The sequence below is a fragment of the Triturus cristatus genome, chromosome 1_1 (genome assembly GCF_964204655.1).
Source record: "Triturus cristatus chromosome 1_1, aTriCri1.1, whole genome shotgun sequence".
NCBI classification, from domain to species: domain Eukaryota; kingdom Metazoa; phylum Chordata; class Amphibia; order Caudata; family Salamandridae; genus Triturus; species Triturus cristatus.
In genome coordinates this window covers 651475755-651495386 of record NC_140579.1, presented here as the reverse complement: position 1 = coordinate 651495386, position 19632 = coordinate 651475755, and the positions used below count along the sequence as shown (strand labels likewise).

Genomic DNA, 19632 nt, shown 5'->3' with positions numbered 1-19632 from the left:
CTTGCCTAAAGGTAGAAACGGCCTTGCTCCTCGCACTTTTAAAATTTTCTACAAAGATACTGTTTTACTTTTAGTGAAGTCGTCTAAGACTCATAGTCACTGTTTTGTTTCTCAACTTATTTGTGCTAACCTGGAGGTTCTTTAAGGTTGCCCCATAAAGGTTTTAGTGCTATTAAAACTTTTCCCTGTGTCTAGGGGAAGAGGGACATATGACACAGGAAGTGCAATTTACTCGCTGTAGTGAATCATGTATTGGTGTTTGAAATGCCACCTTCCTCCAGCCGGGCTCTGTTTCTGTAATGACCTTGATTTAAAAAATAAAAAAAAAACAGGAACTGAGGATGGAAGCATGGTGGTACATAGGAGATGACCATCACAGTTTCAAATGGGGGGCACATGTGACCTGGATTAAAATTAATCTTTCATCTGATACTGGATAAAAGTGCTGCTTTTTCTTTGTCATAATAGTCTTATACTACTTAGAAGTCTGGAGGAACAGGGACATAGAGCTACCAATAAAAGAGTCACTGCCGTGAGTAACTTGTACTAACAGTCATTCTTGTGTTTTTTTATTTGTTTTGTTAGGATACAGAGTGAAAAAAGTGAATATGGCAGTGAGACAGACTTGTATGGACTGGTGTCTAACATCTTGGAAGAACCAGATAAGTCGCAGACATTTTTTACAGATGGGTCTGTTGTTTTTCTTTAAAAGTTTGCTAATGGTCTTTACCCTGCTTTTAAAAATTGTTTTTAATACATCAATAAGAATGTAAAAATACTTAAACTAATGATAATAATTCCAGTATGTATTAAAATTGCATTTCACGTCCTATTCTAGTGTTTTGTATAATTTACTCTTAGAGATTGATTTTGGTGTTATTGTATGAAAAGGTGAAAATGGATGATTGACAAGTAGTGTTTAAATAGACATAGGGGCTGATTAAGAGTTTAGAGGAGAGGGCGTACTGTCACAACTACAACCAAGTACACTCTCCACTGAACTGAAGGTTCGCCTGCCTGATTTACAGACCAGCGGACCTTAAGTATTTCAACCCAAATAACAGACTCACAAGTCCACCGCTCAAATTAATTTCATATTTCCCTATGCTAACACACCCCTAATCCTTTTTGGGTTCCGAGTAGCATGCTACTCGCCGAAAACCGCTTCAATGCCTCATCAAGGGTAGTAAGCGCTATATGATTGCAATTTATAATTACAATATTACTTGTGGGTAAAATATATGCAATACTAGTTATGCTTAAAATGGATATAGTGCTGCACAAACAGATGATGGATGGAATGATGAACTAATCGAACATTTACCCCCAGTCAAGAGATCTAGGTTAAATCCATAGTTCTTTTGATTACCATGCCACCCCTAGCCATATGTAAATCAGTCTTGACCCTGCTCCTCATGGGAACAGTGCAGCCTGAAATCGGTCCCAGGATGCTTGTTTCTAGTCCGGGGAGGACCATGCCTGGCACTTTGGGCTGGACTGTTCCCATGGGAAGCAGGGTCAACACTGATTTGCGTATGGTTGGGTCCCAACTGGGGTGGCATGGTGAGCAGAAATACGATAGATTAAACCCAGATCTGTGACTGTGGGTCAAAGTTTGATTTGCTCAGCATTCCGTTAATCATTTGACTTTTTGAAAATGTATATAGGTCATTACATAAATAGCCTATACATATTTGACTACATACTTATGGATCTCTTATGGTCACTCATGTCTCAACATATAGAAAATGCGGGTAAATGTTAGTTAACTACTGAATATACTTATTACGTAACAAAAGTATAACTACATAAATCAAAACAATTAAATTATAAAATCAAATAATACTTATCAATTAATGGATTAAAACCCAAACAACAAATATGGATTTGCATCTCTCTCTATATATGTTTATCTCTTTTAGTACTATGAACTCTCAAACAACTATTCATCCTTTATCCTATTCATCCAACTAACAGCCTCTCTGACTCATCCTAAACCTCTTTTACTGCTGTGAACTCCCAAATAATCCATTTCAAACTCTTCTCTCCTTTATACATCCTCTATCCTATTAATGCAACTAACAGACTCAAATGTCTACCACTCCCACCTCGCTCATTAACAGTTTATGTTTCCCTTTGCTAATCCACTGTTGGGTTCCAGAGTAGCTTGCTACTTGCCGAAAAGCGTTTCAATGCCTTGTCAGGGGTAGTAAGCACTATATACATACAATTACAGTATCAGACCCTTCGTTCTATTTCTATGTTATGCAGGGCATTTTTCAATAATTGTCAGTCTAAATCGAATTATTTTCGGGCCATATAGCTATTCATATAGGAATTATTGTAAGGGGCCAGGAATAGCTCATTAATTCTCTTCCAGGGGATCCTCATCAATAGTCATAAGCACTGAATATTCCCGCCCGTGCGAGGGGACCCAGAAATATATTAAAAATATATATATACAGCAATACATATATATATATATATATATATATATACACACATTTTTTTTAAATATATTTCGGGGTCCCCGCGCACCGGCGGGAATACTATAATATACATACAGATATATATATATATATGTGTATGTATATATATATATATTATTTTTTCACAAGCCAATGCAGCATCCAATAAAACAAGGCTAACCAATTTTCTGGTAATCTGCTTTAGCAGTAATAGACACAAATTCTGCTCTCTTTTTATATATATATATTTTCTTCTATATATGTGAGATATATATATATATATATATATATATATATATATATATACACATACATATATCACTATCTAGAAGAAAAAAAACAAATAAAAGGAGGACAAGGAGACACTTGAACCTAATTTAATGAACAGCAGAAGATTGCCATGTCACGCAGCAGACCTTGTTAGCCCATTGGCTGCATTGGAACCTTAACAGCATAGAAAATGAAAGCAATTGCAAAAGCAAAACTGGCATCGTGCCTTTAAGGTAGCCATGACCTCCAGCTTCCAATCATGGCTCAGGGGTGACAGTTAGGTCAGTTGTTCTTTGCGGCTCTTTCAGTCAGGTCCCTGGATTTTCAGCTCTGCGTTGTTTTGGCTTTTTGTCAAAAAAGTTTCCTGTATTAGCCAGTAACTTCTGTTGATTTGAGGTTTTTCAACTCTTGAAGTAAGAAGTTACCTTTTTCTGACAGACATTTTGCTGTTTTCTGTCAAATTATGTCTTCTCTTTTCGACCCTTGCCCCTCCTGTGCAAAAAGAAGGTAAAAACAGATTCACATTCTGTTTGCATTCTCCGTCTTCCTGAGTCTCATACTCCTGAGACCTGCCAAAACTGCAAGAATCTTTCAAGATGCACTCTCAAGAAAAGAGAAAGGATTCGTCTTTATGGCCTCTTGGAAAAGAAGAAATCTACTTCTTCCAGAGACAGATCTCCAGTGAGGCACAAGAAGAAGAGACACCGGTCGACTTCCAAGAGTAAGGTCACTGTCTGTTCTTCTTCAGTGTTGGGCTCGGCGTCAAAAATCCCTTCAACGGAAAAGAAAATAACTTTGAGGGTCTCTCTGTCGACAAGGCCGCCTCTGAAAGTATTGGAACACCGCGCGTCTTTGAAGACTTCTCAGGAAAATAGAGGTACATCTTCCCTTTGACAACATCCACCGGCGAGGAGCAGATCGCTGTTGGCGTCTTCACAATGCTCAATGTCGAGACATATTTCTCCGCTGGTACCGCCTCTAAGGCGCTCAACATTGAGGCGAAGTGCTCCATTGCCGTCAACCCAGCGACAGTCAATGTCGAGGCCTCGATCAACGCTGACACCCTCCCGAAGAGGCTCAACGTCCAGAAGACATTCTCCTCGTCATTATCCCGTACACCGTCGAGGCATCGGTCTCCGTCGGCCAGTACACTCCCAACGTCGAGGCACCAGTCTCGGTCGGTGGGTCATCACTCGACATTGAAGCCAAAAACTCACTCGGCGTCAAGACTCCAGTCTCCTTCGGTGGGGCATCGCTCTATGCCGAAGCTGAAAACTCACTCGACTTCAAGACTCCAGCCTCCGTCGTCAACTCATCTCCCGATGTTGAAAACCTGAACTCCGTCATTGTCTTCTCAGCCAGAGGTCTCGGTGGCGCTCAGCCGTTCGACGTTGAGGCACTCTCATCTCTCGACGTCGACACAGCGATCACCATCAGAAAGACGTTCACAGTCTGCCCGCTGAGCGTCGAAGGGGCGCTTGGCGTCATCAATCTTGCAGACGAGATCACCACAGGTGCCTCTATTGACGTCGAGGAGCTCCATTTCACAGTCTCCTGAAAGGCGGGCACGGAAAGACACACCACAGACGGCTGTTCCTCCTGCACAGCAAGAGAAGGGGCAGAGATCACCTTCCGTTCATCTATCTCCCAGATGGCTCCTTCCAGTGCACCACTGGCAGAAATCTTCCACTATGTTAACACAACAACCTCATGACTACTCTAGGCCTCTGCATAGAACGCGTTTGGCATGCATGGTACAGGCGGCAGACTTATCTCCTACCACTTCTCCCGGAGGTCGACAACGTGACCAAACTCCAACTCCATCACCACGACGGAGGTCCCCTACACATGGCCACCGCAAAAGGCATAGGTCACCTTCATGGTCCTCTTCTTCTTCTTCCAAAAGGGGCTATTCTACCACCTTAACGGACAGTCCACCTTCTAGAATATTTCCAGTGGATGACATCAATACTTTTTACAAGGTGCTTGGAAGAGAAGCGCATAAGTTGAATATTGAGATGCCGACTCCTCAAACATCATCTTCGGTCATCTTTGAGACTTTGCACCAAAGGTCGGCAGTAATACCACTGCTACCTTTGGTACCAGGACTCTTACAACCAGTCATGGATTACTTCCTCACCCCAGCATATCTCTGAACAGCTCCAACGAGAATCTTAAAGAAGTATAAACCTCTAGAGCAAGACCCTCCTTGCCTGAGAGCAGATTCCCCTCCTGAGTACGTTATTTGTGTTGCTGCAAAGAAGACTCATGCAGTAGCCACCTCTTCAACCGTGCCTCCGGACAAAGAGAGTAGAGCACAGGTCTCTAGGGGAAGGAAAGTTTGCGGCACTGCAGCTTCATCCCTGAAGGTATCCAGCGCTTCAGCACTGTTAGGGGGCTCTTTAATAGAGCCCTGTGGGACTCCCTAGAACTCTTCAAAGACAAACTACCCGAGGAGGATCGCCAAGAATTCGAGGACGTTCTTCAGGAAGGAGGTTTAGTGGCGAACCAGATGATTAGTGCAGCAGAAGATGGGGCATCTCTAGCTGCACACTGTTACTCGCATGGCATATGTGCTAGAAGATCATCATGGTTAAGACTCACTGCACTTAAACCGGAAGCCCAACAGCGCATTGTAAACTTTCTATTTTCTGGGAACTCTCTCTTAGGCTCTCACACAGACGAGGAAATGGCTAGGATGAAAACAGAACTTGGCACACTAAAAGCTGTAGGTCTGGAGACGAGAAAATAATTCTGTCGCTACAGACCTTATGATCGCAGGCCATTTCATCAGAGAGTTCAAATCCCTTTATGGTTTCAGAGGCAGCAACGCAAAAACCAAAGGAAATGATGGACGGAGTGTTGAACATTGCAAGCACTCACCCCCAGTCAACTGATCTGGGTTTGATCCATCACCGTTCTTCAGCCCACTCTGCCACCCCAGTTCAGATATGGCCATATGCAAATCAGTCAGACCCTGTGCCTCGTGGGAACAGTCCAGCCCGAACTGCCAAGCCATGTCTTCCCTGGACCGGAAACAAGCTTCCTAGGACCGGTTTCTGGCATTTCAGCCTTCTTCAGCCAGGCTTGCTTGAATCCAGTGGCAAAGTGAGCAAGGGACTCACGTCTGAGCATACCCTGCCAACTTATGGCGAACAAAGCAAAAACCAAAGGAAATGATGGACGGAGTGTTGAACATTGCAAGCACTCACCCCCAGTCAACTGATCTGGGTTTAATCCATCACCGTTCTTTAGCCCACTCTGCCACCCCAGGTCAGACATGGCCATATGCAAATCAGTCTGACCCTGTGCCTCGTGGGAACAGTCCAGCCCGAACTGCCAAGCCATGTCTTCCCCGGACCGGAAACAAGCTTCCTAGGACCGGTTTCTGGAATTTCAGCCTTCTTCAGCCAGGCTTGCTTGAATCCAGTGGCAAAGTGAGCAAGGGACTCACGTCTGAGCATACCCTGCCAACTTATGGCGAACAAAGCAAAAACCAAAGGAAATGATGGACGGAGTGTTGAACATTGCAAGCACTCACCCCCAGTCAACTGATCTGGGTTTAATCCATCACCGTTCTTTAGCCCACTCTGCCACCCCAGTTCAGACATGGCCATATGCAAAACAGTCTGACCCTGTGCCTCATGGGAACAGTCCAGCCCGAACTGCCAAGCCATGTCTTCCCTGGACCGGAAACAAGCTTCCTAGGACCGGTTTCTGGCATTTCAGCCTTCTTCAGCCAGGCTTGCTTGAATCCAGTGGCAAAGTGAGCAAGGGACTCACGTCTGAGCATACCCTGCCAACTTATGGCGAACAAAGCAAAAACCAAAGGAAATGATGGACGGAGTGTTGAACATTGCAAGCACTCACTCCCAGTCAACTGATCTGGGTTTAATCCATCACCGTTCTTTAGCCCACTCTGCCACCCCAGTTCAGACATGGCCATATGCAAATCAGTCTAACCCTGTGCCTCATGGGAACAGTCCAGCCCGAACTGCCAAGCCATGTCTTCCCTGGACCGGAAACAAGCTTCCTAGGACCGGTTTCTGGCATTTCAGCCTTCTTCAGCCAGGCTTGCTTGAATCCAGTGGCAAAGTGAGCAAGGGACTCACGTCTGAGCATACCCTGCCAACTTATGGCGAACAAAGCAAAAACCAAAGGAAATGATGGACGGAGTGTTGAACATTGCAAGCACTCACCCCCAGTCAACTGATCTGGGTTTAATCCATCACCGTTCTTTAGCCCACTCTGCCACCCCAGAGGCAGCAACACCAGACCAGAACGCACTACGAGGGGCGTTGTCCCACCCGTAGTAGAGGCAACCCTCACCAGCCTTCCTCCACCCCCAAGAATACAACCAAACAATGAGCTGTCACTTCCCCTTGTCGCCGTTAGCCACACTAGTGGCGGGAAGTATCGCTTACCATGTGAAAGAGTGGCAAAGCATCACAAAGGACCAGTGGGTACTAAATATACTGCAGAATGGATACTCTCTAAGTTTCCGTTATCCATCCCAAGCAATTCCTCCAGTAAAAGCAAGGTGTCACCAGCTGTCACTGCTACAGCAAGAAGTAGCCACTCTCTTACAAAAATCTGCAATAGAAGAGGTTCCTCCCTACAAACGAGGGAAAGGGGTCTACTCTATTTACTTCCTGATACGAAAGAAATGTCATAAAGCAGAGTTCAGCTCTATATTAGACCATAACATTCTCAACAAATCCATCCAAAGAGAAACTTTTCATATGCTGGCCCTCCATCAAATAAATCCTCATCTCCAGCAAGGAGACTGGATGTGCTCAATAGATCCTCAGGATGTGTATTTTTATGTAATAGTCACCATACGCCACTGGAAGTTCCTGCACTTCATGGTATGGACCAAACTCCACCAGTACAAAGTTCTTCCGTTTGGATTGAAGTTGGCCCCTCAATTGTTCACGAAGTGCATGGACGTAGTAGTGGCTGCTCTACGTCGCCAGGGACTATTCATTTATCTGTACCTCGACGACTTGCTTCTGAAAAGTTAATCTCCTCAGGGTGTGAAAGACCACTATCAGCTCTGCGTAGTATTGTTACAGTGGCTGGGCCTTCAGGTCAATTTGGAAAAATCAGTTTGCCAACCTACTCAAAGAACACAGTATCTGGTTGCTACTCTAGACCCTAGCACAGGAACAGTGTATCCTTCAGAGGAGAGACTATCATCTTTCTGATGGATACATCTGCCAGTGGATTCCTCACCTTGTGAATATCCCCTGCGCCAGCATTCTACAGAATTTTTTCCCCAGCTCTCCACGCCGACGTGGACGTCATAATACCACGGCTCCGCTCGCGACTCCATATGACGTCACCAGAGCCACGTCGGCGTGATGAAGTTCCCTTTTTTCCGTCGACGCGTAACGGTTTTCCAGCACTCTCCTGTTACTTTGTAGTCTCCTTGTGAGTTACTGTTTCTGGAATACTCATGTCTTCATCGAGGAAGTCAGGATTCAAGCTGTGTAGGGAATGTGTGGGTCACAGGTCCATCACTGACCCCCATGAAGACTGCTTATGGTGTCTTTCGTCGGACCACAACGTGGAGGACTGTTCCTGCTGCAGGAAAATGAGTCCTAAAGCACTGAAAGAGAGAGAAGCAAAGCTTTTCATGGCTAAGGCAAAGAAGGAGGGCAGAGGTCAGAAAAGAGACAAGTCGAAGACGGAGTCATCGACTTCGCACTCGTCGAAGTCGAGAAGACACAAGAAGAAGAGGAAGCATAGCTCTCAGCGCCGATCATCGAAGAGTAAGGCTTCGAGGTTGCCGTCTCCTCGACGTCGAAGTAAGGACTTTGTCCCTCCTTTGCCTTCCCCTTCTCCTCGTGTTTCTCCGGAGAAGTCACCTTCGCCCAAGTTAACTCCTACGCCGGTGGATTCTCCAGCTTCCGATGCCGAGCCAGAGCAGGTTGTTGATCTTTCGCCTGTGCCCGAAGGTGAACCTGTGGCTCCAGTAGAGGATTCTTCGGCTCCAGCTACTCCTCGGCCGGATTCAGGTTCGAACCCATATCCGCATTTCCCGACTCCGGGTGCGGATCCGACGCATTTCCTTAACGCTATGTATGGTGTTTTCCAGAGAGCAGCCTTCAGGTCCCGTGAGTCCAATGGCGTTCAGTTTAGGCGTGCCACAACACTACGCTCAGACACCTTTTATGCCCTTCTTGCCGATGGCTCCGTCATGGCAGTTCCCGGTGCAGTCTGGAGAGCCTTCCACCCGGCCTCGACTGGATCGCATGCCTTCGGAGCCTCCCTCGGTGCCGACTCCAGCTGCACCGCGTCTGACGCCGCAGACTCCTCCGGCGCCGCCGACTCCACGTTCGGTGCCGCCGACTCTGCGTACGGTGCCGCTGACGCCGTGTCCTCGGATCCGCTCTTGAAGAGAGGCTCAGAGGATTGTAGAGGAAGAGCAATATCGGGCAGAGGAAGTGGAGGAAGGTGAAGTGGGTGACTCCACTGATGAATTTGAAGGTATTCAGGAGACAAGTGGATTGGACACTACTCCTGAATGGGAGCATTCTTCTTCCAGGTCTTCTCCCCCTCAAGAGTTGGCTCCTTACCATTTGGTTATCAGGAAGGCTGCAGAGCTGTTGGACTTACAGTTGCCTTCTGTGGAATATAAGCCAAACCTTTTGACTGAAGTCCTTCATTCTCCTTCTTCCATTGTCGAGCCTCTGTTGCCTTTTAATGAGGCTATCTTAGACCCTGTCATGGACGTTTGGCGCAAGCCACTTTCTTCACCTGCGGTTTCCAGAACTGTGGCGAGGAGATATAGAGTGGCTCCGGGGGATCCCAGCTTCCTTTCCTCGCACCCTTCTCCAGAGAGTCTTGTAGTGCAGGCATCCTGTTCAAAACAATCTTCAGGTGCTTTTCCACAGGGTCCAGCTGACAGGGACTCAAAGAAGATCGTGCAGTCGGCTAAAAAGGTCTTCTCTTCTGGAAGTATGGCACTTAAATCAACAAATGCCACTTGCTTATTGGGCCGCTACGTTCATGCTTTGATGGACTCTGTGAAGCAGTTAGCTCCTAAAGTGCCTGACGAGGAGAAGGGCTCTTTTATGGAGGTTGTTGCAGACACTCAAGCTGCTGCTTGGCATGTTATTCAATCGGGCCTAGATACGGCTGATTCCGTGGCCAGAATTATGGGATCTTCTATAGCCACTAGAAGGCAGGCTTGGCTTCGCTCTTCCTGTTTCTCTGCGCATGTTCAGGCCACTTTGGTTGATTTTTTGGGGAAAAAACGGATTCCGCCCTGCAAAGATTCAAGGATAGCAGAGCTACTGCGAAATCTTTAGGTTTGGCTTCAGGAAGTATAGGGGGTTTGGGAGGTCATCCTTTCGTTCCTTCCATCAACCTCAGCAGCAGCAGAAGTAACAAAATCCTCTCTACAGATCCTATAAAGGAAGACAAAGGGGTCGGCGTGGTTCTGGCCGCAGTCCCTTTTCCTCCTCAGCCTCCTCTGCTCCCAATGAGGCTACAGGGAAGCAGCCCTAGATCCCCCATCCTGGATCATGTGAGGCCTGTTGGGGGTCGGTTGTCCCACTTTCTGCGAGGTTGGAAATCGGTCACGACGGACCTTTGGGTTTTAAACCTTGTGGAGAATGGGTACGCCCTTCCCTTTCGGGAATTTCCTCCCCCTTACCCTCCTTGCCAAGGTTTTTGCTCAGAGGGAGGTTCTTGCATTGCTACAAAAAGGTGCGATAGAGGTGGTTCCAGAGCAGGAAAGGGGTCAGGGATGCTACTCCCGGTATTTCCTGATTCCCAAAAAGGATGGCAGATTGCATCCGATCCTGGACCTCAGAGTCTTGAATTTTTACCTGAAGCAGGAGAAATTCAAGATGCTAACCCTTGCACAGGTTCTTCAAGCGTTGCAGCAAGAAGACTGGATGGTGTCGATCGACTTGCAGGATGCGTATTTCCACATCCCAATCCTGAAGTCGCACAGGAAGTATCTCCGTTTTACGGTTGGGTCGCAACACTACCAGTTTGCGGTTCTCCCATTTGGTCTTACTACTGCACCTCGAGTCTTCACCAAGGTGATGGCGGTGGTGGCTGCCCATCTCAGGAGGTCGGGGATTCCGGTTTTCTCCTACTTGGACGACTGGCTTCTGAAAGCAGAGTCGCCAGGGATGGTGCAACATCATCTGCAGGTAACATCTCAGCTGTTATTCAACTTGGGTTTTTCAATCAATGTGCCCAAATCTCACCTGGTGCCCTCTCAGCGCAGCCTGTTCATAGGGGCGGTACTGGACACTACTGTGTGTCTATCATTTCCTCCTCCGCAAAGAATTCTCAACATTCAGGAGATGATCCCTTTATTCCACAATGGAGCGGTTGTTCCAGTTCTGAAGGTCCTTCGCCTGCTCGGTCTGTTCGCCTCCTGCATTCTGTTGGTCAGCCATGCACGCTGGCACATGAGGGCGCTCCAGTGGTGTCTCCGCAGGCAGCGTTATCAGCACAACGGAGATCTCAGGGAGTCAGTCAGGATCTCCAGAGAAGCTGCAGTGGATCTGTCTTGGTGAAGCGTGGAGGGCAACCTGTCTCAAGGAAAGCCCTTTCATCTTCCTCCAACGGTGGCCACAGTGATAACGGGTGCCTCCACCCTGGGGTGGGGTGCTCATCTGGGGGATCTGGAGATCAAGGGTCTTTGGTCTCCAGAGGAAAGATTGTCTCATATCAATCTTCTAGAATTGCGGGTGATAGGTTTGGCGCTCAAGGCCTTCCTCCCTTCCCTTCGCGGTCAGTCGGTACAAGTCCTGACGGACAACACTACCGCGATGTGGTATGTCAACAAGCAGGGAGGAGTAGGGTCGTACCGTCTCTGCAGAGAGGCTTTGCAACTCTGGTCCTGGGCTCAGGACCATCGGATTTGTACATTTGGACAGTCTCAGTCAACAGTTTTCCGCCAACCACGAGTGGAGGCTTCATCCAGAGGTAGTTCAGCACGTCTTCTGGACGTGGGGGACTCCTCGGGTGGACGTTTTTGCCACTCTTGAGAACGCACATTGCCCGTCATTCTGCAGTCTCCAGTTTCCGATGCAGGGGGCGTTTGGGGACGCGTTTCAGTTGAGTTGGGGCTCACAACTCCTCCCACACCCTTGATTCCTCGGGTTCTGAGGAAGATTCGCCAAAACCGGGCCCAAGTTCTATTGATCGCCCCGGATTGGCCAAAAAGGGTGTGGTACACAGATCTACTTCACCTTTCGGCGCACCCTCCGCTCCGTCTTCCTCTCAGGGCAGATCTCCTCTCGCAGTCGGAGGGGCAGGTTCTACACCCCCACCTCCAGAGCCTGCACCTTCATGCCTGGAGATTGAACGGGACAACCTGAGTTCCTTCTCTCTCCTGCCGGACGTGGTGGATGTTATCTTATCATGCAGGCGACACTCCACTAAGTTGGTTTATTCCTACAGGTGGTTGAAATTTGTTAAATGGTGTGGAGAGAGATCCATTGACCCTTTAAAAGCCCATCTTTCTAATGTGCTTCAGTTTGCTCTTTCATTGGTTCAGCAAGGTTGTGCTGTGGCCACAGTTAAGGGCTATTTGTCAGCCTTATCGGCTTTTCTGTCTTCCGGATCAGCTGTCGTTGTTTAAATCTCCTATTGTTTTAAAATGTATCAAAGGTCTTACTAACAGGTTTCCACCTACTCCCTTTGTAATGCCACAGTGGGACCTTAATCTTGTCTTAACTTTTTTGATGGGGTCCCCTTTTGAGACCCTTCATAGCTGTCTTTTGAGACTGTTGTCTTTTAAAACAGTCTTTCTTGTAGCCATAACTTCGGCAAGGAGGGTGAGTGAGCTTCAAGCCCTTAGTTCGAAACCCCCGTTTTTATCCTTACATGCTGAAAGGAGGGTCCTCAGGACCAGGGCTGGTTTCCTACCTAAGATAGTTACTCCCTTTCATCTGGGGCAGTCCATTACTCTCCCTGTGTTTTATCCTCACCCTCACCCTTCCAAGGAGGAGGAGAGACTTCACCGATTGGACCCTAAAAGAGCTGTGAGGATTTTAGTTTGGATGATCAGCTCTTCGTGGGCTATATTGGACACTCTAAAGGCAAAGCTGTGCACAAGCGCACTCTGTCCAGGTGGATCATCCTAACCATCAAGATCTACTACGCCCTTGCTGGTAAGGTTCCTCCTGAGGGTATTAGAGCTCATTCAACTAGAGCTAAGTCTTCTACCTCTGCTTTAGCCAGGGGTGTTCCAGTTGCAGACATTTGTAAGGCGCGACTTGGGCCTCCATCCATATTTTAGCAAAGCATTATTGCTTAGACTCTGAGATAAGGAGGGAGGGCCATTTTGCGCACTCTGCCTTGCAGGACTTTTTGGTATAGGAAGGTGGACACCCTCCTCCAGGAGTGGGACTGCTGTGGGAATCTATTCGCAAGGTGAGGAATCCACTGGCAGATGTATCCATCAGAAGAACAAGTTACTTACCTTGGGTAACGCTTTTTCTGGTGGATACAGTATCTGCCTGTGGATTTCTCACTGGCCCACCCGCCTCCCCATTGTCCACCTTTGTATACCTTAAAGAATGTTTTGTTTGACATGTTGTTTTACATTGTATCTTCTTTCTATCTGGTACACTTATAGGAAATGCTTATGTTCTTTAGCTTTCCTTTTTGTATATTTACTATGTATATTTGTTCGAATGTTGTATACTATGTATACTTTGATTCTGTTGTCGGTACACCTGTTTGCCTCAGAGGCACGGAAAAAATGGGTGGAACTGACGTCATCACGCCGACGTGGCTCTCTTATGGCTCCGGTGACGTCATACGGAGCCGTGGTATTATGACGTCCACGTCGGCGTGGAGAGCTGGGGAAAAAATGACATAGAATGCTGGCACAGGGGATATTCACAAGGTGAGGAATCAACAGGCAGATACTGTATCCACCAGAAAAAGCATTACCGAAGGTAAGTAACTTGTTCATCACTCTGAAGTGCAATCAGCTTCTTCACTCTCCTCATCCTTCGGTCCGGTAGGTTGCCTCACTTCTGGGGTTGAAGGCATCTTGCATCTTCCTAGTTCCCAATGCCAGACTGAGGACACGGCCCCTGCAACAGGATCTGGAGGACAAATAGGATCAGAGAACTGCTTGATGGGATGACAGGATTCCCAAGCTGCAAATTCATCCATCCCAAGGTGGACTTCCATCAAACTCCGCCAACACAATCTCTAATCACAGATGCCTCCCTTCAGGGCTGGGGGGCTCATGAGGGCCCTCTTCAGACTCAAGGTCTGTGGTTGATCAAGGAACAAGCATATCACATCGATATGCTAGATCTGCGAGCAGTGCATCTTACCCTCAAGGCCTTCTACCCCTCCTCTAGTCCAGCTCCATATTGGTCCAGACAGACAACACATCCACTATGTACTATCTAAACAAGCAGGGAGGGACACGCTCTCCTTGGAGGCTCAGGTGATCTGGCATTGGCTTCTGACCAGACAACTCTCAATTACGGCAGTCCATCTGCCATGAGATCAAAACGCTCATGCAGATTCCCTAAGTCGTCACTTCGTAGAGCAACAACACTTAGTTCTGCACAACGAGGTGGTGGCAGACATCTTCCAAGAATGGGGTCATCCAAGCATCGATCTCTTCGTGGGCGACACAAATTAAAAATTCCAAGAATTCATGTCAAGATATTACCGGCAAGGGTCGAAAGGGAATGCCCTTTTGATCAATTGGTCAGGGGACTTTTTGTATGCTTTTCCACCTCTTCGTCTCATCCCGAGAGTCATACCCAAACTCTGCCACTCCAGAGCGAGGATGATACTGATATCACCATACTGGCAACGACTGTGGGGGTACCCAGACCTTCTTCATCTCTTGGAGGGTGCAAGCCGGACCTGCTTTCCAAGCTGAATGGGAGAATCCATTGTCTTTCTTACTGAAGGTGGTGTCAGATTTTCACTTTAACCAGTCCATTTCACTTCCCACTTCCTTCCCCAATCCATCCACTCCAGCTGAAAGGTCTCTTCACTCTTTAGACCTTAAAAGAGCCCTAAAGTTCTACCTAGACAAGTCTAAGGCTATTGGGACGTTTGATCACTTGTTTGTAAATTACGGTTTCATCAGAACATGTTTTCCAGCCTTTAAACACTCCAACTCCAGATGGATAATGTCATGTATCAAGCTGGCTTACCGTTGTCAAATAAGCCTCTAGTGGCTACGCCCAAGGCTCATTCCACAAGGGGGAAGGCAGATACTGTAGCTTTTGTGCACAATGTACCTATCGCTGAAATCTGCAAAGCACCCACGTGGAGGTCGGTACGATCATTCATGAGACACTATTGTGTCGATTCGGATACAAGAGCAGACACTCAAGTAGGCTAGGCCTCCTTCAGAAATTTGTTCCAATGCTGAACTCATCTGATATGGATTCTATTAATTTGCCCACAGGTGTAGACGATGGACTTGCTATTCGATTCTGTGCTTATGACCATTGATGAGGATCCCATGGAAGAGAAGGATAAGTTACTAACTCTAATCATAGTTCTCTTCCAGGGGTATCCTCATCAAAGTCATAAGCAACCCATCCTCCTCCCCGGGCAAATGACTAATCATTGGTTTGTCTCTTTGTGCCCTGACCTTCGGGTCTCCGCAAAGAACAACTTGCCTAACTGTCTCCCTTGAGGCATGAATGGAAGCTGGGGGTCAAGGCCGCCTTAAAAACACAGTGCCAGTTTTGCTCTTCCGTTTGCTTTCATTTTCTATGCTGTTAAGGTTCTAATGCAGTCTATGGGCTTAACAATGCCTTCTGTGTGACATGGTAATTTTCTGCTGTTCATTAAAGAGAGTTCAAGTGTCTCCTTGGCCTCCTATTTTAGTTTCTTCTTTTATATATGTGTGATATAAACAAAACAACCAAAAAATATATATATATATTCACTGAAAAAGCCATAGGTTTGAGATGTCATCAGTGATGTCACTGACCATGTCATGAGTGATGTAATATTTGACGTCATCACCAGTGCATTGTGGGCACGCGAGTTATAGTTAGTTCAACTAACTATAACAGGCGAATTTCTCTGGTTTTATATGAGTCAAATGTCCAACTAACTATAACGTCCCTGAAACCTATGGTTTTTTCAGTGAATTTCTAAGGTTTTTTAAATGTTAATTTCATATTTTAATATTTATAAAACCTGTATTTTTCTATTTTTTTTTGTAATATTTTGGAACTCTATTATCCTTTTTCTTAATTAATTTAAAAAAATATGTAATGTTTTATATCTTCAAAAAAAAGTATCTATATCTTTTTTTTTTAGAAAACTGAAGTCCCGTACCGGTAGTGTACCAAGCTCCATCAGCACGCGAATCCTATCCACCATATTACTAAACTCGTAAAGGATGCGCATTTCGTATCCGATGGGTTCGTGGCACCGTTTCCCGCGTAACATCATATACATATGTGGTCGCGTCAGCTGCTACTTTGGTATGCGACGGGTACGCAGTACCAAGCCGCGCCTTACCTCATGTACGTATGGGGTCGCGCCCGCTGCGCGTTGCGTATGCGACGAGTGCACGCTGCCAGGCCCTGTGTTACGTCATAGACGTATGGTGTTGCGCTGGGGTACACCATTCCCTCATTTTTTTTGTCTCAAAACTATATCTAAATAAATTCAAAGTGTACATGGGAACAAGCGATAATCTAAAATATTTTAAACATTTATATATTTCTAACTGTAATAAACTTATATTATGGTAAATATATTTTCTCAAAATCGCGTCGGTTGCGGCCTTCTTGCGCGCTCGGTGCGCAATTGCCATGTGACCTTAGAGAAAAGCATTTGATTGGTTCATAACATTTCCTATTGTAACAGTTAGAGGACCCCACCCATTTTAGTCATCCTCACTGCAGCGTTTGATGAGACTCCTCTTCTGCTTAGAGAGCTTTTTTGAAAACTTTTTGCTATGTACACATATCTGACACTACACACAACATGCAACCATTATCTTCATCAATATTCATGCTCTGTAAAGTAGCCTTCCACCTGTGATAGCCATGCATCTAAAAGCTACATAACAGAAGTTTTCCCCACTGCCAGAGGTAACATGGTTGCATACACTGTCCACAGCACAATGTAATGTGGTACGGGCCCAGGGGCAGTATCAAGCATAGATAATGAACACTCTGACACAGATAGATAGTGGCAGTGGGTACGGGCACGTGCGCTCAACTCCTTTTTATTACCAGGGTCACATATCCAGTGACGTCTGTGCTGAATGCGTGTGGGGTGAGTGTAAACCAGCCCTCAGGGAATGGTTGCTGCTAGCATCAACTACAACAGTAATCATTGGATCACACACAGAGATTCAATAATAAAAGGGTCAATAGTTTGTGCTGCTGTAAGGTAGGGACACTAGATGTGAAATAATACAGAAAAGATTCTATCGTAAAAGAATCATAACTTGTGCTATACTGAGATACAGGCAGTAGATCTGAAATAATACACAAAAAGATTGCATCATAAAGGGTCCATCAGGTCTAGTGCACTCAGATAGCCACATCAAAAGCATTCAGCATGTGCACAGCCAGCGATGATGCGTGCTGCGGGCGGGCCGTACTAGGAACAATGTCTGTTGCCTAGAGGACTGCCTCATCTGCAATAGCGCCTCAATCTGAATTGTAAACTCTGCAGTGTAGGCCAGAGTGCGGTCAGCAAGGGCCCACAGCCACGTGGCGTTGACTTGGGCTGCCCAGTTTGTCATACTCGAAGCAACAAAAACCGTGTGCGGACCCTGTGATGATGCGTATGCGTGGTGCGGACAGAGCGCACTGGAGCAATGTCTTTTGCCTACAGGACTGCGTCATCTACAATAGCGACTCGATCTGAATTGTGAACACTGCTGTCTGCAGTGTAAATTGAAGGCAGTAGTGAGCACAGTCATCCATGAATACTTTTTCTCACTTCCGCTTCACAAAATACAACAACATAAATTACAAAAAACTGCAATAAATAAATCAAAATAATTCGAATTGCGATCTCTGCTGTCCACAGTGTAGACTGTTATTCAGTGTTCTTTACCACTATCAAGAAGAATTTGGTCATTGTACTAGACCTATAAGTCATCTAAAAAAAGTTCTTCAAGCAAGTATACTAAAAGGCATTTGTGTATATTTCAATAGACGTTGTAGTTAGTTGTGTACTGGATTCTGTAATTAAACAATCACCACTCAGTGGTCATTAACGCCTCACAGCCACGTGCCGTTGGATTCGAAAGCACGGAGTTGGTTGCACCTGATTGGAGGGGGTACACACAAATCATCACAGACTTTAACTTCTGACATCCTCAATCACAGAATCAAGACCCCGTTTCACTGTTCCGACCTGCTGTACCGCGGTGTACTCCACCGACTGCAGTCAACCAAGCCCAATAATCATGTGCAACAATTAGCTACGGAAGCACAGAGTGTGATGCACCTCAACGGAGGGAGTTCTGTGAAAACCAAGCAGCAGATAATATCGGACATCGTCCATTGTGGGATCAAGACACAGTTCCACTGTTGGGACCTAGAGTTGATTGCACCTGGTCGAAGGGAGCACCTTCATCTCAACTCTCAGATGCAGTTCTAACATCGTACATTGTGGGATCAAGACACCATTCCACTGTTGGGACCTAGAGTTGGTTACACCTGGTCGAAGGGAGTACCTTCATCTGCACTCTCAGATGCAGTTCCAACATTGTCTATTGTGGGATCAAGACACCGTTCCACTGTTGGTACCTGTTGGACTTCTGTTTCTGATGGATACATTTGCCAGTGGATTCCTCACCTTGTGAATATCCCCTGCGCCAGCATTCCATGGAACTTTACTTTCCCAGCACTCCACGTCGACGTGGGCGACGTCATAATGCATCGGCTCCGCTCGCGACTCCGTACGACGTCACCGGAGCCATAAGAAGCTCACGTCGGCGTGATGACGTCAGTTCCCTTTTTTCCGCGCCGTCGACGCGCAACGTTTTTTTTCCAGTGCTCTCTAGCTACTTTGTAGTTTGGCTGTGTTACTGTTGAAAATTTGGTATGTCTTCGACGAGGAAGTCGGGCTTTAAGCCCTGTAGGGAATGTGGAGGTCTAATGTCCATGACTGATCCGCATCAAGACTGCTTGTGGTGCCTTTCTTCGGACCACGATGTGGAAGATTGTGCGTGCTGTAGAAGGATGAATCCTAAAGCGCTGAAGGAGAGGAAGACTAAACTCTTTATGAAGAAGATCGGTGAGGAGAAGAGAGGGAGGAAGAAGGAGAAGTCGAGGCGGGAGTCGTCGACTTCGAGGTCGTCGAAGTCGAAGAAGCATCATAAAAAGAGAAAGCATTCTTCTCGACGTCGGTCCTCGAAGAGCAGGAAGTCGAGGTCGGCTTCGCCCCGTCGGCCTCGAAGCAAGGACTTGTCACCTTCTCCTTCTCCTTCGAAGTCTCCGAGAGGATCTCCGTCGCCGAAGCGGGCTCCAGCGCGTTCTTCGGCGCAGTCCCCGGCGCAGTCACCGGCTCCGTCAAAGGCGTCGACTCCGGTTCGAGTGGAGTCGGAGGTTTCTATGGATGAGCAGGAACAGGAAGAGCCTGCTCCGGTGCCTGATGAATCTGCGGCTCCGGTAGAAGACACTGCGGAGCCGACGCCGGAGACTCCACAAAGGGATACAGGGTCTGTTCCTTATCCACAATTCCCGGCTCCAGGTACCGATTCAACGCAATTTCTGAATGCCACGTATGATATATTTAATAGGGCGGCCTTCCCATCCGGAACTCCAACTGGTCCCGTGGGTCCAATGGCATATACGCTAGGGGTGCCGCAGCATTATGCTCAGGCCCCCTTTTTGCCCTTTATGCCGATGGCGCCTTCGTGGCAGTTTCCGGCGCCGATTGGGGA

The 19632-nt window shown here is 46.8% G+C and overlaps 1 protein-coding gene across 5 annotated transcripts in view; it reads left to right on the top strand.

Annotated features, from left to right (window-relative positions):
* MEIOC (meiosis specific with coiled-coil domain) overlaps window positions 1-19632 on the top strand; it is a 1471177-nt gene that overhangs the window by 649492 nt on the left and 802053 nt on the right. For all 5 annotated transcript variants that reach the window (XR_014979443.1, XM_085646733.1, XM_085646735.1 and 2 more), the window contains exon 2: window positions 586-690. Coding sequence is in view for 4 of the 5 variants with exons in the window: in XM_085646733.1 (XP_085502859.1) it covers window positions 586-690 (105 nt within the window). In the remaining variant the exon portion in view is untranslated. The remainder of the gene's footprint in view (window positions 1-585; window positions 691-19632) is intronic.